This window comes from Myxocyprinus asiaticus, chromosome 20, assembly GCF_019703515.2.
Source record: "Myxocyprinus asiaticus isolate MX2 ecotype Aquarium Trade chromosome 20, UBuf_Myxa_2, whole genome shotgun sequence".
NCBI lineage: Eukaryota > Metazoa > Chordata > Actinopteri > Cypriniformes > Catostomidae > Myxocyprinus > Myxocyprinus asiaticus.
In genome coordinates this window covers 8,824,445-8,849,315 of record NC_059363.1, presented here as the reverse complement: position 1 = coordinate 8,849,315, position 24,871 = coordinate 8,824,445, and the positions used below count along the sequence as shown (strand labels likewise).

Here is a 24,871-nt window from a genome sequence, read left to right as displayed (position 1 = left end):
CATGAGTGCTATTAGCTTCTCCCCCTTCAGCATGAGCGCTCTCGGTGTCAATCAAACAAGCGCGCTCTCCAGGTGCTCTCAGTGACCCCGTTTACATGCACTTAAGAAAATGGTTTATTTCAGGGTTTTTGCAGAAAGGGGCATTCTGAAACGCCATGTAAACGAGAACACGAGTTTCCTTACGCCATTTAAGGGATTAAGAGAAAGCGGTTTAACACACCTAGGTTTATCCCGGAGAACACAGTTTATCTGGCCATGTAAACACATAAGCGGCGTTCTCACAGGTTTTTGAAGAGTGCACGTGCGTGACACACGTCATCGAATGGAGCCGAACAAGAAGTAAACAAAGCAGAAAAACGTCAACATTTCCAGGAGTACATGAGGGAAAGCACATACACAATAATCTATACTCATTCATAAACACTAGTATAAATTATCGATTGTCCGTTACCTCCGCATATATGCAGTCATACACTGGGGGAATACCGGTGTTTTATGTAAGAGAGAAATCCCCACTATTGCTGCGTAATTTGGCTGCAGAAAGTTAAGGAAATAAACACAGCCACTGTGGAATATATGTAAATAAAGCGAAGCAACAGAAAGTAAAATAACAAAGTCTTTCTCAGATGCTGTGTTTGTTATTTACACAAGCGCCACGGGATGTTACGTTGCTATGGAGAACGCTGTTGTCGCTGTCCTTTTCTGTATATCGCTGCGCTGTTTAGCGGCCCTCTTCATGGCTGGCCCACCGGGGAAAGTCCCGGTTTTCCCTATGGCCAGTCCACCCCTGGTACTATGTGGCAGGCAGCATTCTGGCTGTGAAATTACAACTTCATCTGCACTCGGAACAGAGAGTGTTGGCAGGTCATGATCCTAAACAATCCACATTGCTGTAGAGTAAGACTGAGCCTGTATGATCTGTAGTTATTAGAGTCTTCACTAGTGTCACTCTGATCTCCCCAGAGTCTCATTATTCAATGGCATTGCTTCAGTATTGCTGTATCTTTACCTCTGCATAGGGAATTGGCTCCTGTGCTGGAACTTTGCATTAATGGCTACTTTGATTATTTTGTGATCAAGTTTGTTTATATATACAGTATCAGTAGAAAAGGGCTGTAAACATTTATGACCACTGAAGACAGGAATGACATATTAAACACTGCCCAAATGAGAGGTCATAGCAATAAAATATCTTGGTACGAAAAGAAAGTAATACTTTATAATAACGTTCAATAAAACAATTGACAAACATTATTACATTCTATAATGCTATCTGGATCATTAGTTAATGTAAATTTAAATAGAAATGTTGTTAAACTTTGATTTATATATTTCCATGAACTATTGATCTATCTTAAGCATTATATAATGTAATATATGGGCCTTATTCATGCAACATGAGCAGAACATATTTATGTGTAAATAATTCATAAAACCAGTCTTAAAGGAATGTTCCAGGTTCCAATCATCAGCATTTGTGGCATAATGTTGATTACCACAAAAAATAATTTTGACTTTTGACTAAAAGAAAGCAAAAATTGCGGTTACAATAAGGTAGTTACAATGGAAGTAAATGGAGTCAGTCCATAAACGTTAAAATATACACTTGTTAAGCCTGTAAACCCTGTAGTCCCGGTAACTGATTTTATCACACTATAATCATGTTAACACGTATAATGTTTATGTCTTATGGATATACTTTTTGTGTATTTTAACATTTATTGATTGGCCCCATTCAGTTACAAAAGAGCTGTACTGTAACCCTTTTTGCTTTTTTTGTTTTAAATAAATTAGTCGAAATTATTTTCTGCAGTAATTAACATCAAGCCACAAATGCTGTCAATTGAGCTTAACGTACTGAAGCCAAAACATTTCTTTAAATACATTCTTCATAAACCCATTCTTACATTAATTGCAGCATTCAATTCAATTAGACAATTTAAGTTGTTTCATTAATTAAGCACATTGTTTTTAGATATTATTAAGGAAAGTTGTTGTTGTGTCAATAAATAAACTAAAATGTTAGAAGTTCAATTTAATTTTTTCAGTTTTGTAAAGGAAAAAAAGTACCAGTATTCCAATATGGTTAGCAATTAGCTTGCCTTCATTGACCCTGTCCCCGAATTATGACCCCATCTAACCCCCTTTCGAACAGTTTTCCCTCCACCAATTCTCACATCCTATGACAATCACACATTCTCCAATCTCATAATCACATAACCCCAACCAATAATTTTTCCTACATGGAAAAGAAAATTAATCCATGGCTAATTGTTTTAATATTTTAGTTGTTTCAGTATGGATGGTTTTCAGTTGCCTTTTTGTTGCTTTACCATGCTATTAAACCCTAAACTTCCATTAAACATGAAATCTAAACATAAGCTCACTGGGTCCAGGTGTTGGCCATGAGAATGAGGAACTGACAGGCCATTAAATGCTCAGAAGATTGAGTGTGTTGTTTACTGCCGTTAACTGCTCTTAACTTATGCAAGTCTTAATCTAAGAGTGTAGTGAGGGAAACTGACATGTTTCCATGGAGGCAGTCGTTGCTATGGACACCCTATTGACAGCCCTGTACAGTAAATCAGGTGAGCATTCACAGTGTTAACAATTACATAATGCCTCAGGGGGGTACATTCTCCATCTAAAGCAAAAAAATTAATTAAATAAAAATAAAAATAAAAGAGTGGTTGAGTACATTTGTAGCTAGTGCTTGAAACATGTGTGTAGGATTTAGTAGTTTGACCATGTAATATTGCATTCAATATTTCACTGAATTGTTTAGTGTCTTTTTTCAGGAATTTTCAAAGAACCAGTTTAAACTGTGTCTTGATGATACAAAACTAAAGGAAGCAATAACAGTTTTTACAGTGGAAACTGGGCAGCTATACCCAGACTAAAGTGTCTCTAGCCAGAGCTCTATTTGTCAGGACAGGCTGAGACCCACCGTGACAAGGCCAGCCTGTGTCCTGAGATTTATTATTGACAAAGCATTGGGTACTGCGACTTTACCTCCATCTTTGGTATCAGAAAAGCATTTTGATATACAGGGTACACACTGCACAATCGTGAAAGGATAAGTATGCCTAAACAAAACAGAAATTATGGTTTCGTTATTAGTTATCAGTGGTGCATGCTTAAGCAAAAATCCCTATTATTCTTGGTCATAATTAGGTTTTTTCTTTTTTCAGAAGTTTACTTTTCTAAGCAATCAGACTTGCAATGTTTGCCTGGCAGATGATAAAACTGGCAAAAAATTCAAATAGACACATTGAAAGAGGGACCCAAACCATATCTAGGGTTCAGAATATCACAGAGACATGGAGGTGGACTCTTTTGACTTGGGCTAGGAAACAACCACCTAGCAATCTATGGTGAAGTTATTCTGCAGACTTGGTTTAGGGTTTTTCAAAAATCTCTAAACCAAGACCACAATTATCAACTTTAACACCCCCTAGAGCTTTCAAACTATATCCACCAAACTTTGCAGACCTTCAGGCTGTTCTGACTTAGTGTGATATATATTATCTAATTGATCGGACCAGAGACTATTTAGCAGAGACGGGCTACTTCTATTAAAATGTATGGGAGAAATTGGAATGCCCACAGGTCAACAAATGTAAAGGAAGTCCTGCCTTTTTACTGCTGATTTGAAATATGTTCTTTGATTGTAATATTGACCAACCATTTTGGAGATTTCGGTCTTCCCCATTCAAGTATATAGGAGCTGCACTTGTATGCCACTTGTTTACATAGAAAAATAGCTGCCCAGTGTAACGGGAGCCAGCTGATAGATAGCTGTGCAATGTGTATAAACTTCACTCTCCTGACCTCAAGAGGTACACTAGCGACTGACGCTAAAGACTCTAACATCAGTCGCTAGTGTACCTCTTGAGGTCAGAAGAGTGAGGTTTATACACATTGCACAGCTATCTGTCAGCTGGCCACCATTACACTCACCCCCTAAACCTCACTCCCATCCGGGTCACGGCACCATTGTGACGCTCCTGTTCTACCCGCTCCGTATGGGACTCGAACCGGCATCTCCGGCATGGGAGGCAGGTGCGCTAACAAGTAGGCTAAAAGCTACAACCTCTAGCGTCAGTCACTAGTGCACCGCTTGAGGTCAGAAGAGTGAAGTTTATACACATTGCACAGCTATCTATCAGCTGGCCACCATTACACTCAGCCCCCTAAACCTCACTCCCATCCGGGTCACGGCACCATTGTGACGCTCCTGTTCTACCCACTCCGTATGGGACTCGGACCGGTGTCTCCGGCATGGGAGGCAGATGCGCTAACAAGTAGGCTAAAAGCTACAAACTCTAGCGTCAGTCACTAGTGCACCTCTTGAGGTCAGAAGAGTGACATTTATACATTGCACAGCTATCTATCAGCTGGCCACCATTACACCAGCCTGCCTGAGAGCATTCCAAAGATGGCCGCCGAGTGGACTGACTTGTTAAAAAGTCTTTGATCGGACTTACAGGTGTCGCACAGCGGACAAACAAAAATTTGAAACAAATCCCATAGACTTACATTGACTGAATGTTCAATCGGGCCAAGACAATTCAAACTCCAACTGTCAAAAATTCAAAACCCACACAAGTCTCTCCGTCTGTCCGTCCGTCCGTCCAAGGACACTTTCTAGCTAGATTTAAACTTTTAGTTTAAACTATCAGAAAAGGCTTTTTTAAGCCAACATTAACGTTTGTCTAGACAAAACATACCTATCTGTTCAAATTGTAAAGCCAGTGTATACATCAAGAGCTCTCTGTTTATCTGTTCCTTTCGCACACTTGTTTGTTTGATAACATAAGTGGGATGACTTCCTAATAGCAATTAATTTTTTCCCTGAATATATCAACAAGTCTGACGTCTACCACACGTGCAGGAGCCTTGAGTTGGATTTGCTCTATCAGTGACCTGTCACTGAACGATCTGTCTATTGTCATCAGATACCTCTTATCTCACCCTGGCACCTCTGTTGTTCCTGGGGGAATGCAGTTTAGGGAGAGAGAGCCTGCCCACCCTTGCCCACTGCCCTCCCCTTTCCCAAACCACTCTTACTCCAGAATCTACTCTCACACACACACATTCAGACAGACAGTCAGGCACCTAGAGACAGACTGAGTAAACCTCAAAGGCAACAGGCAGCTCCCCAGCGCCTGGGCTTCCGGCTCCTCCACTCCTGCGCAAACCTAAAAAGTTCCATGAGGAGGTTCATCAACATGGTGCTACGCAGCCTGGTCAGCACCTCTAAGGGCAGGCCCTGGCTGCAGAAGAGATCAGGGATGCAGGGAAAAGAGGAGGGGAAACCGAAGGCGCCACACAGGGCGACTAAGGTGAAAGGGCTTAAAAGCATGCAAGATAGGGGACGCTGAATATAGAAGTTTAGGCACTTGTGTTCGACTTAAAATAGCGGGACATGCCCGGCACATGGCTAGAAGAGATTTCTGAAGATTGATGTCTGTTACTTTGTTAGTTTAAGTACATGTGTATGTGGGTAAAGTATTTAAGGATGTGAGTAGTGTTGAATGAAGTCTTGCTATAGAGAATGAAATGTATTGCAGATACAGTATGCTGATAGTCAAAGGTTACTAATTCACACAAGTTTAAAGAATGCTTGAATAGGATAGTTGTTTGTTTCTTGCACACGAGCATGTGAGACTTCAGAAACATTCTGGTAATGTTGTTTAATTATCACAGAAAATAATTTCAACTTGTAAAAACAAACAAATGTGTTAACAGCAATCCATTTACACTGGAAGTTTATGTGTCAATATTGGCTATGTTACCCCATAGACTAACATTATACATAAGCATGTATCTTTTAGCAAGCTTTTGTTTGTTTGTTTTAAATACTGAAGAACAAGTCTAGTGACAACATGCCTCAGATGATGTTGAAAGAAATTTTTATATTTCACCCGGAACATTCCTTAAAAAGAAAAAGAGGCAACAAATTAAGTACAGTTTCAGTTTTCCCAGGATTCACAAACTTTCGGTTTTCTTTTTATATTCTTTTGTTTATTTAATTGGTAACACTTTAAAATAAGGTTGTATTAGTTTACATTAGTTAACTACATTAGTTAATATGAACTAACAATGAACAATACTTTTATGAACTTATTCATCTTGGTTAATGTTAAAGTCAGCATGTACTAATACATGTTTAAAATTAAAAGTTGTATACAATAACATTAGTTAATGCATTATGAACCTACATGAACTAAAAATTAACAGTTGTATTTTTTTATCAATTAACATGAACGAAAATTAATAAATGCTGTAAATAATTATTGTTCATCGTTAGTATTGTTCATTGTTGATATGTAATGCATTTATTAATGTTAACAAATATAACCTTATTAAGTGTTTATTAGTCATTTATTATTTAATTTATTTGCTTTACTTTTTTTCTTCTTCTTTTGTTCATGGCTGTCCAGTCATTGAATTGTTCAGACAAAGTCTTAGCATGATTTGACTTTTTTTCTTTCTTTCTTTTTGGACTTGTGCTATTTTAATTTGAAATCTTGTGACAATGAAATTCCAGGCAGCTCTCCAGATCGGGATTATCCGCTGTCTTCACAGATCACAGCAACATTTCCCTCTCTGGATTTGTTTGGCTTTAGTCAGGGAAACAGTTTCCTTAGCTCTCTGTGGCCACACGCTTGAATGTTTGCACCCCCTCCTAATCAGATTATTATAGCTCTGCCCTGTAATCCAACCCTTTCAGAATTTCCCTTTCAATCTGGTGCTCGGTTGATTGGAGAGATTGTGTTTCACTGTAGGAGTATAGTGCCCCATTCCTGCTCTAGGGTGAGAACTGAATTTAGACAGATCTATCAAATGTATTTACATTTTTAAGTGAAGTGATGCGACAGGAACTGAAAGATACATCAGTGTGATTACATTTATTGGTGACAGGCACAGTAAAATACACACATTGCCCAAATACCTAATATACCTACAAAGATGTACAGTATTTATTGCAATCATTCTTACTGTTCTGCAGACTCTAAGCAAAGTTTATCTAATATGACAGATTTATTTTTTTCAAACTATTATCATGTCTTTTATTTTCCTAAGATTTTAAGCAAGCACCAATATTAATATTGCACATATTATGGTAAGACAGTATCCCTCACCCTACCCTATTAAAGTTTATGTGATGGACATGTATGATACCTCAAGTTCTGTGGTTTGTTGAGGAGAAGAATTTCAGACTGATAAAAATCTCTCAGATTTACATTGAAGAAGGGACCCATGCCATATTTAGGGACTTGAGTGTGGTCTCTTTTGACATGGGCCAGTAAACAACCACATAGCAATACATTAAAAAAACATGCAGCCCCGTTTAACAACACCCTAACATTGTGGCCGAGATTTTTGCACAGGCAAGTACCACTGTAATGAACTGGCCATGGAGATGGGGTTAGGATCCATGTGCTGGAAGTTTATTATGAACACAAGCAAACAATCCAAATCGGCAGGCAAATAGAGGTAGTCGTTAAGCAAGCGGTATAATCCAATAAACAAAAAAAGACAGTCCAACAAGGCAAACAAAACAAAGGGGTATCCAAAAGGCAGTAAATCCAGGAAAACAGGCAGTGGTCATAACATGAAATACAGAAATACAAGCTGCTCTGGAAAAAGACGGTGTGGTTGTTTCAAGGAGCACAATACTTGTTGACCCCTCTCTAAACATAGCGCTTATAGTTGTGACCATAAAACTCTATTTTGGTCTCGTCACTCCAAATTACAGTGTGCCAGAAGCTGTGGGGCGTGTCAAGGTGTTGTCGGGCATATTGTAACCAGGCTTTTTTGTGGCATTGGCGCAGTAAAGGCTTCTTTCTGGCAACTCTACCATGCAGCTCATTTTTGTTCAAGTATCATCATATTGTGCTCCTTGAAACAACCTCACCATCTTTTTCCAGAGCAGCCTGTATTTCTCCTGAGGTTACCTGTGGGTTTTTCTTTGTATCCCGAACAATTCTTCTGGCAGTTGTGGCCGAAATCTTTCTTGGTCTACCTGACCTTGGCTTGGTATCAAGAGATCCCTGAATTTTCCACTTCTTAATAAGTGATTGAACAGTACTGACTGGCATTTTCAAGGCTTTGGATATCTTTTTATATCATTTTCCATCTTTATAAAGTTCCATTACCTTGTTATGCAGGTCTTTTGACAGTTCTTTTCTGCTCCCCATGGCTCAGTATCTAGCCTGCTCAGTGCATCCACGTGAGAGCTAACAAACTCAGTGACTATTTATACACAGACACTAATTGCTATTTAAAAAGCCACAGGTATGGGAAATTAACCTTTAATTGCCATTTAAACCTGTGTGTGTCACCTTGTGTGTCTGTAACAAGGTCAAACATTCAAGGGTATGTAAACTTTTGATCAGGGTCATTTGGGTGATTTCTGTTATCATTATGATTTAAAAAGGAGCCAAACAACTATGTGATAATAAATGGCTTCATATGATCACTACCCTTAAATAAAAGACAGTTTTTTATGCATGATCAGTCATATTTTCCAAATCAATGCCAAAATTTCACAATTTCTGCCAGCGTATGCAAACTTTTGAGCACAACTGTATATAGTTTAAACAGGAAGTCACCAAAGAAGAAAAGGTACAGAGTTATTATTCGGGAGAGGGCTCCCTCTGGCGGTTGGTAGGAGGGGTAACAAACCTGCCCCCCCCCCCACGAACAACTCTTGGTGTTCTTCTGCTGGGATGTCCCCTTGGTCGTGGTGCTGGACAATTAGGATGGGCATGATGAAATTCTTGGATCAGGGATGGGTCCAATATGTCCTTGGCGGCTACCCATGATCTCTCCTCTGGTCCGTAGCCCTCCCAGTCCACCAAGTGTTGCATCTGGCTCCCTTGTCTTCTTGAGGCCATGATCTCTCTGACCATATACGCTGGGGCTCCATCTACCTCCAATGGAGGTGGAGGCTCAGAATCCGTGGTTCCAGAGCCAGACACCGGGTGGACGGGTTTCAGCAAGGACACATGGAAGGAAGGAGAGATGCGGTAATTAGCAGGAAGCTCTAAACGGTAAGTATCTGGGTTTATTTGACTGATAATTCTGAAAGGACCCACATACCTTGGACTGAGCTTCCTGCAGGGTAGCCGCAACTTGAGATCCCTTGTGGACAACCAGACCCTCTGTCCTGGCTGATAGTTGGGATGGGGGTAGTGTTACCATGGGAGTTTGGCAGGTCTGTGACGAAGTCGATTGACAAGTGGGACCATAGTCTTTTTGGTATTGGCAGTGGTTGAAGCAACTCCGTGGGCATTTATCTGGGGGTCTTGGATTGGGCACACACCTGATAAGACTTTACATATTTAGTTATATCATGAATCAAAGTTGGCCACCAGAAGGAATTACGCACCAGGGAAACAGTTCTTTGGATGCCAGGATGTCCAGTGCTCAAGGAAGTGTGGACCCATTGGATAGTCCTCTGACATATAGCTTGGGGTACGTAGTGCTTGGTCGGGGGGCAGTTAGGAGGTGACGGTTCATGCTGTTGTGCTCGTTGTATCTCCTCCACGATGTTCCAACTAATCGGTGCTATGATGACAGATAGTGGCAGAATGGACCCAGGGTGAGGTTGGAGGTAGGGTGGATCATGTCTGTGTGAAAGTGCATCTGCCTTGTTGTTCTTGCTGCCATGGCAGTAAGTGACTGTAAAATTTAATCTGGTGAAAAACAATGACCATCGGGCTTGACGCGGGTTCAATCTCTTGGTTACCTTGATATATTCAAGATTTTTGTGATCGGTAAATACCTGGAAAGGGTGGACTGCCCCCTCTAACCAGTGATGGCATTCTTCGAGGGCTGCTTTCATGGAAAGTAATTCCTTATTTCCCACATCATAGTTACGTTCTGCAGAGTTCAATTTTCTGGAGAAAAAGGCACAAGTATAAAGCTTGCCTGGTGTTCCATGACGTTGTGACAGGACCGCTCCAATCCCGCAATCTGAAGCGTCTACCTCAATGACGAAGGGAAGATTGGGGTCAGGATCGGAGCGATCGTAATGACGTAAGTGGGGCTGCAATTATGCTGTAATTCCTGATGAAACAGCGCTAGAAGTTGGTGAATCCCAGAAACTGCTGTAATTCCTTGATTTCTGAAGGTCGAGGCCATTCAGTGACTGCTGTTGTTATCTTAGAGACATCCATTTCTACACCTTGATGGCTGATATTGTAGCCTAGGAAAGTGGTATGGGAGGTATGGAACACTTTTTCTGCCTTGACAAATAGTTGGTGTTCCTGGAGACGTGATAGAACTGTCTTGACCTGCTGGATATGTTGTTCCATGTCTTGTGAGTAGATGAGGATGTCGTCAATGTAAGCCACCACACAATGATTCAGTAAGTCTCTGAATATCTCGTTGATAGAAGACTGGAAAACCAAGGGGGCGTTAGCAAGTCCATGCGGCATGACCAAATATTCATAGTGTCCCCTGGTGGTGATGAAAGCAGTTTTCCACTCATCCCCTTCTCGGATTCTGACAAGGTAATAAGATCAAGATCTCAGATCAAGTTTGGTATAGACCTTTGCCTCACGGAGTTGTTCAAGGGCTGAGGGGATAAGCGGTAATGGGTAACGGTACTTTGTGGTGACAGAGTTCAGGCCTCAATAGTCGATACAGGGATGTACACCTCTATCCTTCTCTACGAAAAAGAACCCTACAGCAGCTGGGGAGGTAGAGGGACGGATGTAACTGGAGGCAAGGGCTTCCTCAATGTAATTCTCCATGGCGAAGGTCTCGGGGCATGACAATGCATATGCCTTGCTTCTCGGTGGGGCTGTATTGGACAGAAGTTCAATGGCGCAGTCCCATGGACGATGAGGAGGAAGTTGTGTAGCTTTGATTTGCTAAACACCTCACTGAACTCTGCATACTCCTTGGGGATCGTGGGCTCCTTCTGTGATTCGGGGCTCTCAATACTGGTGATAAGACAAGGCATGGAAACAGCAACATGGAGACAATGTTTGTGACAAAAACTTGACCATTGCGTGAGCTCACCTTGGTTCCAAGTTATCGATGGGTCATGGATGGCCAGCAAGGGATGACCCAGGATAAGAGCATGCTTGGGTGAGCTGATGACATAGTGAGATTTTTTCTACATGAATAAGTCCAACCTTGATGGTTTTCGGAACAGTCTGTTGGGTTATGCCAGTACCAATAGGAGTGTTGTCAACAGTGGTGATGTTAATCATTGGGAAGCATTGAATGGTGGGTATGTTGAGTTCTTGTACAATCTCCTGATTAATGAGATTAACAGCAGCACCAGAATCCACTAAAGCTGTAAAACTCTTTACATGATCACCAATGGAGACCTCTACAGGTAACAGAAAATTATGTGAAACGTGTGATACAGTGTTCATTGTACTCACATTTTGCCTTGACTCAGGAGAACTTGATTTCTTGTATGGGCATGCAGCGTTGAGATGACCTGGTGAGCCACAATAAAAGCAAAGGTTTTCGTTGCGTCGATGTGCCTCCATGGAAACGCGAGTGTAAGCAACTTGCATGGGTTCGGGTGATACAGTGGATGCCTGGGCCTGTACTGAGACTGTAGAATTCGAGGTGAAGTGAAACTGAGGCCGTGAAGCATTCTGAAACAGGTTATCAATCTTGATGGCCATAGTTATGTATTCAGAAAGATTCATACCTTCACCCTTGCAGGTCAGTTCCGTCCTGAGTTTCAGGTTAAGCCCTTCATGGAAAACAGTGTTCAGAGCGACATCATTCACCCACTCTGAGCCGCTAGTGTCCTGAACAGAACTGCATAATCCGCTGCTGATCGATGACCCTGGCGTAGATGAAGTAGCTGAACAGAGATATCTTTATGGATTTGTTGAACAAAGTAATCAAATGAAACCTGGATTTGAGTATCTTTATCCCAAACAGCGGTGGCCCAATCGAGAGCTTTGCTGGTAAGCAGTGACATCAAAAAAGAACATTTCCTGGCATCTTGATCAAATGATTCAGGTTGATTTGAGAAAAATATCATGCATTGTCGTAAAAACCCCGGCATTTTTCAGCAGAACCATCAAACTTATCAGGTAGAGCAAAGCTTACCGGTTTAGCATGGGGAGCTGGCAGTGAGTGAATGTATTGTGTCAAACATTCGTTGGCAGCTCGTAGGTTGTTCAGCTGGTCTTGGTAACCCCTTAATACTTCGCACTGGTGCGCGAATGCAGCCTGGAGCTGTGAAACTTCCACTGGATCCATGTTAGGAGAAGTATTCTGTAATGAACTTGGCCATGGAGATGGGGTTAGGATCCATGTGCTGGAAGTTTATTATGAACACAAGCAAACAATTCAAATCGGCAGGCAAATAGAGGTAGTCGTTAAGCAAGCGGTATAATCCAATAAACCAAAAAGACAGTCCAACAAGGCAAACAAAACAAAGGGGTATCCAAAAGGGAGTAAATCCAGGAAAACAGGCAGTGGTCATAACATGAAAACAATCAGCAAAGGCAATGCAAAAACGCTTGGTAAGGCAGGGTAAACTGGCAATACTTTGCAAGAAGTCAAAATGGAACAGCATGGTATTTATATAGTTTAAACAAGAAGTCACCAAAGAAGAAATGGTACAGAGTTAGTATTCAGGAGAGGGCTCCCTCTGGTGGTTGGTAGGAGGGGTAACAACCTCGGTTGTTACAACCACTCACAAATCTAATCTTTTTGGTTAAAATGCCAGACATGATTATAATAAAATATGCACAGTATACAGTATGTAACTTTTTTTGGTCCTCAACATATGCCATCAACATTTCTTAAAAGATTTTTGGCCGATTTCTAATTTAGTTTACCAGACTGTAAGTTTTTTTGATTGGAAATCCAATGGCCAATTTTATGGTCTTATTTTGTGGGTGGATTAAAGGATAGTTCACCCAAAAATATTAATTCTCTCATCATTTTACCACCTTCATGCCATCCCAGATGTGTATGACTTTCTTTCTTCTGCAGAATACAAATTATGATTTTTAGAAGAATATCTCAGCTCTGTAGGCTCATACAATGCAAGTGAATGGTGGCCAGATCTTTAAAGCTCCAAAAAGGACATAAAGGCAGCATAAACGTAATCAGTACGACTCCAGTGGTTAAATCCATATCTTCAGAAGGGATATTATAGGTGTGGGTTAGAAACAGATCAATATTTAAATAATTTTTTACTGTAAATCCTCCTCCCTGCACAGTAGGTGGCGATATGCACAAAGAATGTGAATCGCCAAAAACAAAAGAAGATGAAAGTGAAAGTGGAGATTTATAGTAAAAAAAATACTTAAATATGGATCTGTTTCTCACCCACACCTATTATATAACTTCTGAAGACATGGATTTAACCACCGGAGTTGTATGGATTACATTTCAAAAGCTTCAGACTTCTGGCCACCATTCACTTTCATTGTGTGGACCTACAGACCTGAAATATTCTTCTAAAAATCTTTGCATGTGTTTAGCAGAAGAAAGAAAGTCATGCACATCTGGGATGGCATGAGGGTGAGTAATTTGAGAATGTACATTTTTTGGGTGAACTATCTATTTAAATAACTCTTGAAATTAAGATTTTATGTGGGTATAACACAGACTCCTCTATTTATGCACAAAATCAGACCCGAAAGACATACTATACTTCAGTGTCAATGTTTTTTTGTATGTAGGAGATAATAAATCAGGCAAGATGATTGCTTTTTCTTGTAAGTGTACATAGACATGTACTTCCCCTGATTTAACCCAACTTCTGAAATCTTTGATGCTTCTCTAATCCATCCTTGTGACTGATACTTGTTTGACCAGGTGGTTGTGGGGCAGACCACTGGGAAAATGAACGTAAACAGTAAAAGAATTATGACATGGCAAAACAAAATTATAGAGAAACACACTTGAAAGGCTGCAAGTTAACTCACAGTAAGATGTTATTCTTCCCTCTTTCCAGCTGATTCTGACAGTTTTCCTAAGTGATAATCAGCAGCTGCTGACCGAGGTGCCCATCACTCCAGAGACGCTCTGTAAGGATGTGGTGGAATTTTGTAAGGAGGCTGGAGAGAGCGGCTGCCACCTTACTGAGGTGTGGAGAGGCAAAGGTACGAATAACATCACTAGCTATTGTAGCACATAAAGACTTACACTTTTCATGATATATAATCATCAGGCAATCTAAAACCAAATGCTCTATCTGTTATAGGTATAAACCAGTCATGCAGAGCCAGACTTAGTGATAAGCTAATGATTAGCTTCATATATGGTACACTTTACCCTTTATTCTGGCCAAGAACTCCCAGCTTAGGCCGGAAGGAGCCGTCTGATTGGCACATAAAGCAACCAACCACAGTTCATTTTGTTATAATGTTTACACTGTGTCATAACCAGATGTGATGTGACAAGTTTCCAGCGACAAGTAATATGACTGTCCACAATAAATGCGAAACTGCCGAGCAATGTGAAAAACAAAACCAATCAGAACATCTTTGATGTTTAATAGGGCGCCACAGTTCCCGGCCACTTTTTCAGCCATCTGGGCTCCGGAAGTATTTTTACCATTCTTTTTTCTATAAGGATATCATTAAGTACTTCATAAAAGATTTCTAAGCCATGAACCAAGCCAACCAGCTCTGATGTGAATCATTACAAAACATCATTACAAACATTACAAACTTTGATTTGAAGAAAAAAAAGGATTTGAGAATCAGTGTACTAACTGTCTTTCGTGAGGGAATGAACTACAATCGTAATCGAATTAAAAACAATGGGAAAATATAACTATAACTATTTAAACTTATCGATTTTAAGTATAGAAACAATATATTTACATTTTATTGCAAATATTCAGATATATACAAATATATGAGTAGTTCAAGTATGTAGTAGAAGGACCGAGTTGATTGTGTCATTCACAGTGCATCATGGAAAAGGGGGGTCGCTGCGAAGCTTGTTTGGCACGGTTTGTTTGCCACGATTCTCTGATTGGTGGATCTGTGCTCTTCAGCCACATGGGCAGTGTAGTTCTTCACCAAAAATTCTGCTATTAAACACGATTTTTTAAAAATAAAGTTGAAAGTCACAAAGTTTTGCAAGTCCTGTGACTAGTTCTTCCTCTGAAATGCTCATTTGTAGCAGAATTATACCTTCGTTTCCTGGTGGACTTTACCAGGAAAAACCTGTACATTCTGACTCCAAGAAATTGCCAGGCATACAGAATGGAGTGATTCATGAGGGGGTCCGTGGGCGTGCTGTTTGAAGCTGATACTGTGAATTAACCATAATATTACATACTTCTGTAAATTATACAGTAATTCTGGTCTAGCCTCATGGGTCACCACTGTTTATGTAGACATATGCTACATGTACATTTTCTACAGAAAATGGGTGACATATACAGATAATTGCTAGCTTTTTTTTTGCACTACTAACTTAATGGAAACCTTCATGGACCAGATCCCACAGAGAAAGCAACGCTGTCCATCACATAACAATGACGCCCTTGTCAGAGTTTGTCCTAGACAGTGGGTGGTAGTATATGGGTCAGGATGTCTCAGAGCCCATGTGTTTGTTTACACGGCTCCTGTGGGCCTGTTATTCCAGTGTCCTACACATCGCACACGGACCACACTGGTAAAGACGGTAAAGATAGCCTTCAGCAAGGATACCCAGACCTTTTTCATCTGAACATTGCCATTATGTTTTGCCACAGGGCTCTTGTCCAATAGAAAGAAATGATTTCATACTATGTTGACTAGATTAAAATAGTCCCTGTTATGTGTTTTAGAAACAGTTTTGATATTGAGGTCCTTTGTGCAAAGCTTAGAATTAAAGAAATTCACCCTGCTTTCATGCTTAAGAGACCATTTTAGACCAGCATGAATTTCCATGCTAGTTTGGGCTGGTTTATGCTGGTCTAGCTGGTAGCGCAGCATAACTATGCTTCTCACCAGCAGAAAATGCTGGTTAACTAGTATGATCTCTCCGCTGAAATCATGCTGTTTAAGCTAGATGAGAAGCCAGGTGGGGACAACAGCACACCAGCAGCACATGCTGAGGATCAACATCCAAAACGCATAATATGCTTTTCAGCAGGGTTGAGACAAATGGTGTCTATGTTCTTATTTACAGAGAGGGCAATCCCTTTTGATCAGCTGATGTTCGAACACTTACAGAAATGGGGTCAGAGGCGACAGGAAGTGAATTTCTACTTGCGTCACGAGGAGTCTCCCATCACAAACACTGGTCATGGTGGGTAATAATGGCATAATGTGGTGTCCTTACCATGCACAACACGCTAAGGTGACAAGCCATCATCCTAACCAGTTGTGAATGTGACAAAGCTACAGGACATTTTGTCTGTCCCTTGCAGGGTTAGAAATTTAGGGGGGTTCGGTGACAAAAACGGATCCAAAAATGACAAAAATGTCCCTGAAATTTAAAATGTGGATGCCCTTGTAATGAATACTTCAGTTTTTTATTCACATCAGATATATTTCTTCATATTCTATTATATAGTCATAGTTGTATATATTATTGCATAAAATATTAATTATTGTTAATTTACAGTCATTTTTAGGGCAGGAGGTAAGAAATTCTCAATCTTGAGATTTTGTATTAATGAATCGATTATATTGAAGTATTTGACATAAACAGATGAGACACTGTTTATGTTTTTAATTAGATTTAAAAAAATGCCCCCAAAAAATCAAATCCAAGGGGCAAATATTGCTCCTTAATTTAAAAGTTCATTTCTGAATCTGGGCTTGGTTTCTATGGCACTTGGAAGCCCTGCCCACTGTGAAATCCCATTGGTTGAAAATCCCTCTCCACATTGCTGTAGATTAAATCTCAAATATGTTCTAATTGGCTGTGATTGTGTCATGTCGTGCAGAATTTTCACATTTAGTGTTGACAGACAAATTAAATGTTGCTGAAACCTGTCGCGATGCACCTGGTGTATTATATACTTTCGTTATGCATTTATAACTTCAAGATATTAATCCTTAAATGTAATTTTCTTCATTGTTAAAAAACGTTCTCCTATCCCAGCTTGATATGCAGAGACAACTTTAAGTAAGCAATTTGTTGGTTGAATTTAAAGGTGTAACTCTGTGGCTCTGTGGCACTAACAAATATTGCTCTGTTTGTTTGAGCAATCTGACCAGCCTGTCACAGCATCACTGGTTTCATGAAGCATGGGATCGGGGCATGACTATCTGTTTAACCGACCAATGGCCGTTTCAAAGCAATCATTATTTTTGGTCTATTATTACTGTTTGGTGACACTAGTGGTGCAGAAATTACACACTTCAACTTTAAATTCATGATTAATAGCTTATTATTAAAGCATCATGAAAGCAAACAGCAAGACACCCCTAAAAGAGAGACAGAAACAAAGAGATTGACTTGGAGGAACAGTGAACCCCAAAATGTCAATTTCGGTTATCATTTATATACCCTCATATAATTAAAACCCTGTATGACTTTCGTTCTCCGCATTGGTTTTCACATGACTCATAAATGATCGCAATGCAGATGTGTGAATGAAAAATGAGATTTTCAGTGATTAATGACTTCAATTTAGTTTTTTCTTTATAAAAATAGCTATTGAATGACTTCATAAGACTTGGAATATAGCACATATAATTATGTGGGCTACTTTTATGATTTTTTTTATATGTTTTTGGAGCTTGACAGCATCTATTCCCATTTGCTTTCGTTGTATGAAAACATTCCGCTACATAATGTTTGATTTCTGCAAAAGTAAGAAAGTCATTTTTGGAATAACATGAGAGTAAATGATGACAGAATTTGTAGTTTTTGTTGAACTGAGTTTGAAAGTCAGAGAAATAAAAGGAAAGACAGAACGTTACCTTAAGTGTCCATTCACACCGAAGGAGTTTTTGCTTCTGTCTGCGCTGTTTTCGAATTGTGTTTCTATGTAAATGTCTGTCAAGTTAAAAAGAACTTCAACTTTTAAAAACACATCTCAGCTTTATTCAGTCTGAACGGCTCTTAAAGAAATAGTTCACCCAAAAATGAAAATTCTCTCACCATTTACTCACCCTCATGCCATCCCAGATGTGTGTGACTTTCTTTCTTCTGCAGAACATAAACAAAGATTTTCAGAAGAATATCTCAGCTCTATAGTTACTCAATGCAAGAGAATGCTGACCAAAACTTTGAAGTTTCAAAAAGCACATAAAGGCAGCATAAAATGTAATCCATATGACTCCAGTGGTTTAATCAATGTCTTCTGAAATGATCCAATCGAATCTGAGTGAGAACAGACCAAAATGTAACTAATTTTTCACTATAAATCTTGACATCAGCAGTCTCCTTGGCGATCATGTTTTCAAGCATGATTACACTTCCTAGCGCTAGATGTGTGCGCAGATTACTAGATGGCACTAGGAAGTGTAATCAAGCTTGAAATCATGATTGTGCCTAGAGACTGCAACTGCAAGATTTATAATGAAAAAGGAGTTACATTTTGGTCTGTTCTCACCTGCAACCGATTGGATCACTTCAGAAGACATGGATTAAACCACTGGAGTCTTATGGATTACTTTTATGCTGCTTTTATATGCTTTTGGAGATTCAAAGTTTTGGTCACCATTCACTTGAATTATATGGACCTACAGAGCTGAGACATTCTTCTGAAAATCTTTGTTTGTGTTCTGAAGAAGAAAGAAAGTCACACACATCTGGGATGGCATGAGAGTGAGTAAATTATGAGAGAATTTTCATTTTTGGGTGAACTATTCCTTTAAGTGTTCAGGAAATTTCCTTTTAATATTTCCACTAGTGTTTTGGGTGATTCATTTATTTATGTATTTATTTGTTGCTCTTTTGCTTGACTGACATCTCTGTGTAAATGAAATGTGCCACATTGTTCTAAATTAGTCTGTGAGAGCAGAGTGTGGTCAGTAGGATTCTGCTCAGACCTATCAGAACTGGTGCCAGTTCATGAAGGTCTAGGTATTTCCAGAGCTTTTGACACGACTACACACATAACAACACAGCCGTGGATTTAGAGAATTAAGCTCCTGCTTATTTATAGATGGCACAGTTGGAAGTGCTGGCGAAACAAATGCTCACAAAAGAGAAATGACTGGAGGTTGATAAACGCTGTTAAACAACCCACTGCATTGGCAAAACATAACAGGTCTGTACTAATGCCAACCAAAGTCCCACTGCTGGATCAAATGCTCATTAGACTGAAAGGTATCCTTTTCTTTCTATATTTCAAATTTTTAGCCATAGATTTGACTGATGTTTTGGGAAGGGATAATGCACAGTCAGCCAGCCATTATCGTGAAACAAACCCAGATGGGCTGATCACCTTGAATGGGTTTATTTTGTGATAATGACCTGCTGACTGTATATTATCCCACTTATTACATGGCTTCTTGCCAAATAAATGGACATGAAATAACATTGATTAGAGTTAAAACCATTTGGAATGGTTTTCTTTTCATTTAAATGTAAATGTTGAATGCCACGATTGGCCAATTAGAATCAAGTATTCCAGAGAGTTGTGTAATAATAATTTTTTATGTCTCATCAATATAAAAACACTCCTTTGTCCTGAAGCTGTTCATATTTGTCCACTGCTATGAATTTTGGCAGGTCACAAAAGCGCTCTGCAAATGTTTTGACTTTGTTCATCTGCTGGAGTGTTTGATTGATGATATAATCTTGTTTAATTCCCGGCAGGGAGTCAGACTTCCGAGCAGGCCAACAAGAAGGGCAGAGGGAACACGGACAAACCCTGCGAGAATGGGGTAAGTTCACATTGACGCTGTTCTCAATTACACTTTCCTTCTGGCCTGTTTAAGGCTTGTAATGAGGTCTGATCACTGAGGCTTGACGTCATTACAGTGAAACTGTGTAGCCAAAACACAAGATCAGCATTTAAGTAAGCATTTAATCACTTTCCATGCACTCTGTGTGTGTAATGTTAGTGTGTGAAGCCGTTACAGGAATAGTTCACTCAGAAATAAATATTCTGTCCATTTATTCACCCTCATATTATTCCAAACCCATATGATGTTTTTCTTCTGTGGAATACAAAAAGAGATATTTTAAAGAAAATATATTGCTATCACTGATTTCCATACCATACAGAAGTTGATAGTAACTCACTTTAAAGCTTAAAAAGGCACCCAAAAGTGTAATCGAAGTAGTCTATGTGACTTGTGTGCCAAAATCAATAGGTTTTGGTGAGAAACTAACCGAAAGCCATAGCTGTCCTTTGTGCTTTCATTAGTGCATGAGGAGAGCTTGTTCACAATGGTTTGCACTTAAACCTTGTGAAAGCAAAAACAGAGCAAATCATCATATATGAACACACTGCAAATTAGTTTTTCTCATGCATGGAAAAACGGTGTACGAAACTAAGTTGAGAATATTTTATCTTTTGCTGCAACTCACTATGACGTAGGCACCTAGGTTGGTCCAGTTGTGTTTTCGGAAATCCAATCCTCTGTATTCCCACTTGATTTCACATTGAATCGGATCTTTCCACACCCTCAAAACAGTGTGTAAGAGCCTTTAAAAAAAAAAAAAACTAGGATTTTATAATTGAATGGATGTTTCATCAACTTCAGTCACTTTAAGCAATATGTACTTTTAGTTAAAACGTTTTTCATACTCTCACAATTTTCTTTTTTAAAACAATTTTACTCTATCAGTGTCCAGCAGTAGCTCATCACATGAGATTTATGTCATTTTTGAAAATCATGAAAATTCCCACCAGTGTCATTTCCACCGCATCTCAAATTGTGTTAATTAAATTATGTGGTGGAAATGATGATGATGATGGAAATTACATTTTTAATGTTTTTTAAATAAAATATCTAACCGCTTTGTCTTGCTGAGGCTATTTTCATAGCTATCATTTTTTTTTTTTTTTTTTTTTTTACTCTTTTTGCATAATATGACAAAATTACAACTTGATTGGAAATTACCAATAAAAATACTCTTTGTTTTCTTTAAACATCACTTATCTCATATTTCATCTCAAGCATGCTCTTCACTGACACTTTTGTTAAACTTGGTTAACAAGTAGCCTACACTATTTTTTTAGAAAACTTTACTAGGCGCAAAATTGTTTGGTGTGGTGGAAATGACATCACAATTGTGGGACATGTAATTTTTCGAAAATTAATATAAATAATTTTCACACAATAAATACTGAAAAGGTTATGTAATTTTACTCTTTGATTAGATTATCAGAGTTTTAAACATGTAACAATTTGTACTTTTATAATGGATTTAATAATTATATAATCATATAATTTAATATTGAAAGTCTAGGCATGAAACTTTAACTGTAAAATCTTTACATAAAAGGCATTTGAAAATGAATATAAATAATTGATGACGGCCTGGTAAAAAGCTTCCAAGTTTTAATGTGAACTTGAATAACAAAAAGATCCATTTGAATAAAAATCCACCCCTGGGACTTGAAAATGCCCAAAGTTGAAGAAACCTCCATATGCAATTAGAGCACTATGTTTTCTTTTCTTTTTTTTTTTTTTAGAGCAATTAAGTGTACTATGCAGTAATTTATTCTGTAATTTTTTTCCCCCCATGATCAGTTTACATCAAAACATTTAGATACTATACTGTTTCACCATAATGTACCATTGTAATTAAGCATATGCTTGCCCACATCTCAAATGCTCTGGCTTGGGAGTCTTTTAAGCACATTGTTTCTGACTGTACTTGCCATGCAGTTATATTATGGTTCACATGAGGGACTCCAGTTGGAATTCAGAAGTTGGAAGCCGCAGCAGGGAGATGGTGTGCTATGTGCTGATAAGCTCCAGTCCCCCACCACAATCATTAGCAGCAGATTGGTTCATGTAGAAGAACAGGAAGTTTTAGAGAAACAAAATATGCAGGTTTCATTGTTTCACAAAAAATCACTAAACTATATACAGTAACACTCGCTGTGTTAAGGCCTGGTTTCCATGCACTTTCTATCCAACTCCACATGTCTGATTTTGATACTGATCGTGCTTTTCAAAAGAGGCAGTGTTCTCCTTTCACAGTATATGCACCCTGCATTCCTCGTATCCAATCTAAAATCAGCATTTTACACCTGAGCCCACATCATTAAAAAATTATAAAAGACACAATGAAAAACAGGTAGTATTATAATTTTAAAACGTATTATGAAGTCATATGGGTCTGTTTTATCCAATCATATTATTTTCTGTATTAAAGGTACAGAAAAATGAAAATTCTCTCATCATTTACTCATCATTTTGCCTTACTTTCTGGCATATTTGGCTAATAATTCAACATTTTGGCTTTGATAAATTACATGACACTGACCCATTACGGACACATTTCATTTTAAAATACTCTATTTTCATTTAAAAAAATTACCATTTGTAGTCCAATGTCATTTATAAATGATGTTTACAACTTCAAACTAATTTTATGAATTGATCTGGAGATGCAGTTGAACTTTAAAACATATCAGCTGAGTTAAAAAAAAAAAAAAAAAGATTTCATAACGTCTCCATAGAGGGTTAAGAACAAGAAAATCTATGTCTGTTGGAGATTTAATCCAGACCTTTAGATTGCTTCAATTTCCAGAGTGGTGTTATCATAAAGCCTGAACCACTATTGAACAGGTGGCCAGCGGGACCTTCCCAGAATCCCCAGTTATGTTATAAATGAGATACACGCTCCCAATGGCATCCCGATGTGGGGCCCTCCCCGCATCCCATAATGCAGCTGTTATTAGGGTTAATCCAGACAGAGGGAAACAGCTTCTCTTTCACAGACAGTATCATGTGATGATATTTTCATTACATCCAGCCAATAATCTCTAGAACTCTTGAACTAACTGTGCTGGCCTGATTGTATACCTAAAACTGTCAGTGTAATATGCAAGTCGGCAAATGTGCTGCACTCTAAACCAGGTCGAAGGGCCAGAAGGCAAAATATTAGATAGCGACATGCTTAGCACACCAACAGTCTACCCACCCCTGATAATATAGCCGGGCAGCTGAGTATGACTATTTGCAGTGTAACACTGTTAGGTCATACAACGTGTCCTTTTAACGGTCATGTATTATCTTTATATAGTCTGACGCATTATCACTGTCATGGTCAGAATGCATCATACTCTGCATTCGGGAAGTCTATGTATTCCTAAAGGAAATTAAAATGATCATTCTTTATTTACCCTCATGTCGTTCCAAACCTGTTTGACTTTCTTTCTTCCGTCGAACACAAAAGGTGAATTTTCGAAGAATGTCCTGGCCACTCTTTTCTATATAATGAAAGTGAATGAGGACTGGGCCTGTCACACTCCAAAAAAAAGCACTACAATCATATCATAAAACTGTTCCATATGACTTAAGCCCTAGATTCCAAGTATTCTGAAGCAATACAATAGCTTTGAGTGAGGAATATATCAAAATTTAAGTTGTTATTCACTTAGAATATTGAGATCTACCCTAGCTTTTGTCGGCATGTTTATGAGAGAAGTAGCGATGTCTGATTTGTGAAAAATTTTGTTTTTTTTTAGACTTTTGTGATCTTTACAATGACATAAAGCTATCGTATGATTTCAGCAAACTTGAAATATAGCACACGAGTCGTATGGACCACTTTTATGATACTTGCATGGTGATTTTTGAAGTTCGGTCCCCATTCGTTGTAATTTCATTTAAAAGAGCGACCAGTACAATTGTTCAAAGTTTCTCCTTTTGTGTTCCATGAAAGAAAGAAACTGCAAAAAAATGATTTTCTTATTTTCCCATAAATATATATTAACATTCATAAAACAAGCCAAAATGGTAACGCTTTATTTTAAGGATCAGAAGTTAGACAGTAATTAATGACCAATACAAGCACTTTTAAGTAACTAGTTATGGACTTGTTTGGCATTATAAGGCATTTATGAGGCCTTTATTAGCTTTTTCATTATTCATGTGTTACAGCCCTTTTACATTTGTTTTTGTCCCCTAAAAATTTAACTTATTAGCAAAAACAAAATAAATTAATAGCTAGAATTTTCCAAATGACATCCTTTATAGGTTCTTAGTACACTGTGTGAATGAACAGCTTATAAGTGTAAAATAAATATGGAATGTGTATGTCAACATAGCCATTCAACTAAGCTGAAAAGCAAAGTGCTGTTATACAAAAGTGGAGACAGCACTGTAGTTATTAGTTAGTTATTGTAGTTAAATGGAGCAGTATACCAACAAATTATTTATTACACAACCTGTTAGAATGAATCATTAATTTCTATTACTGATCCCATTATAAAGATACAACATCTAGAATATCTACGGTCTCCGCTTTTGTATTGTGTTGAAGTTGAGTTTACTTTTCCGCTCTTGCCTTTGTTGATATATGCACTCCATATTTATTTTATACCTGTAAGCTGCAAATTCACACAGTGTAATGAGAACTTATAAAGGATATTGATCAGTACTAGCTATTGGTATATTGTGTCTTTACCTAATAATTTAACTGTTAGAATTTTATTTTAAAGGGACTATGAGGCAAGAATAAGGATTTAGCCAATAAATGTCTTATAAATGCCTTATAATGTCAAACAAGTCATAACTAGTCACTAACAAGTGCAATTATTAGTCATTTATTCCTGTCTAATTTTTGATCCCTAAAACGGTGCTACCAAAAAAATAAATAAAAATAAAACACTTGAGAAGCAGGATGACATAAGAAATGAAGTCTTGTTATCAGAAAAATCTAACTACATTTAGTGGGTTTATGCTTAAAACAAGAACATTTTACTAATGGGGTAAGAAAAATAAGTTTGTTTTCCCTTCAAATCAAGTTTTTTTTTTCTTAATCATTGGCAATT

At 38.4% G+C, this 24,871-nt stretch overlaps 1 protein-coding gene across 4 annotated transcripts in view; it reads left to right on the top strand.

Annotated features, from left to right (window-relative positions):
• LOC127411184 (apoptosis-stimulating of p53 protein 1-like) overlaps nt 1–24,871 on the top strand; it is a 52,053-nt gene that overhangs the window by 4,722 nt on the left and 22,460 nt on the right. For 2 of the 4 annotated variants that reach the window (XM_051646574.1, XM_051646572.1), the window contains exons 1-4: nt 5,104–5,345; nt 13,964–14,111; nt 16,138–16,257; nt 19,729–19,796. In XM_051646574.1, coding sequence (XP_051502534.1) covers nt 5,214–5,345; nt 13,964–14,111; nt 16,138–16,257; nt 19,729–19,796 — 468 coding nt within the window. In that variant the 5' untranslated portion in view covers nt 5,104–5,213. Of the gene's footprint in view, nt 1–5,103; nt 5,346–13,963; nt 14,112–16,137; nt 16,258–19,172; nt 19,237–19,728; nt 19,797–24,871 lie in introns of those variants that run through there. The other 2 variants (XM_051646573.1, XM_051646575.1) reach the window with 2 other exon arrangements.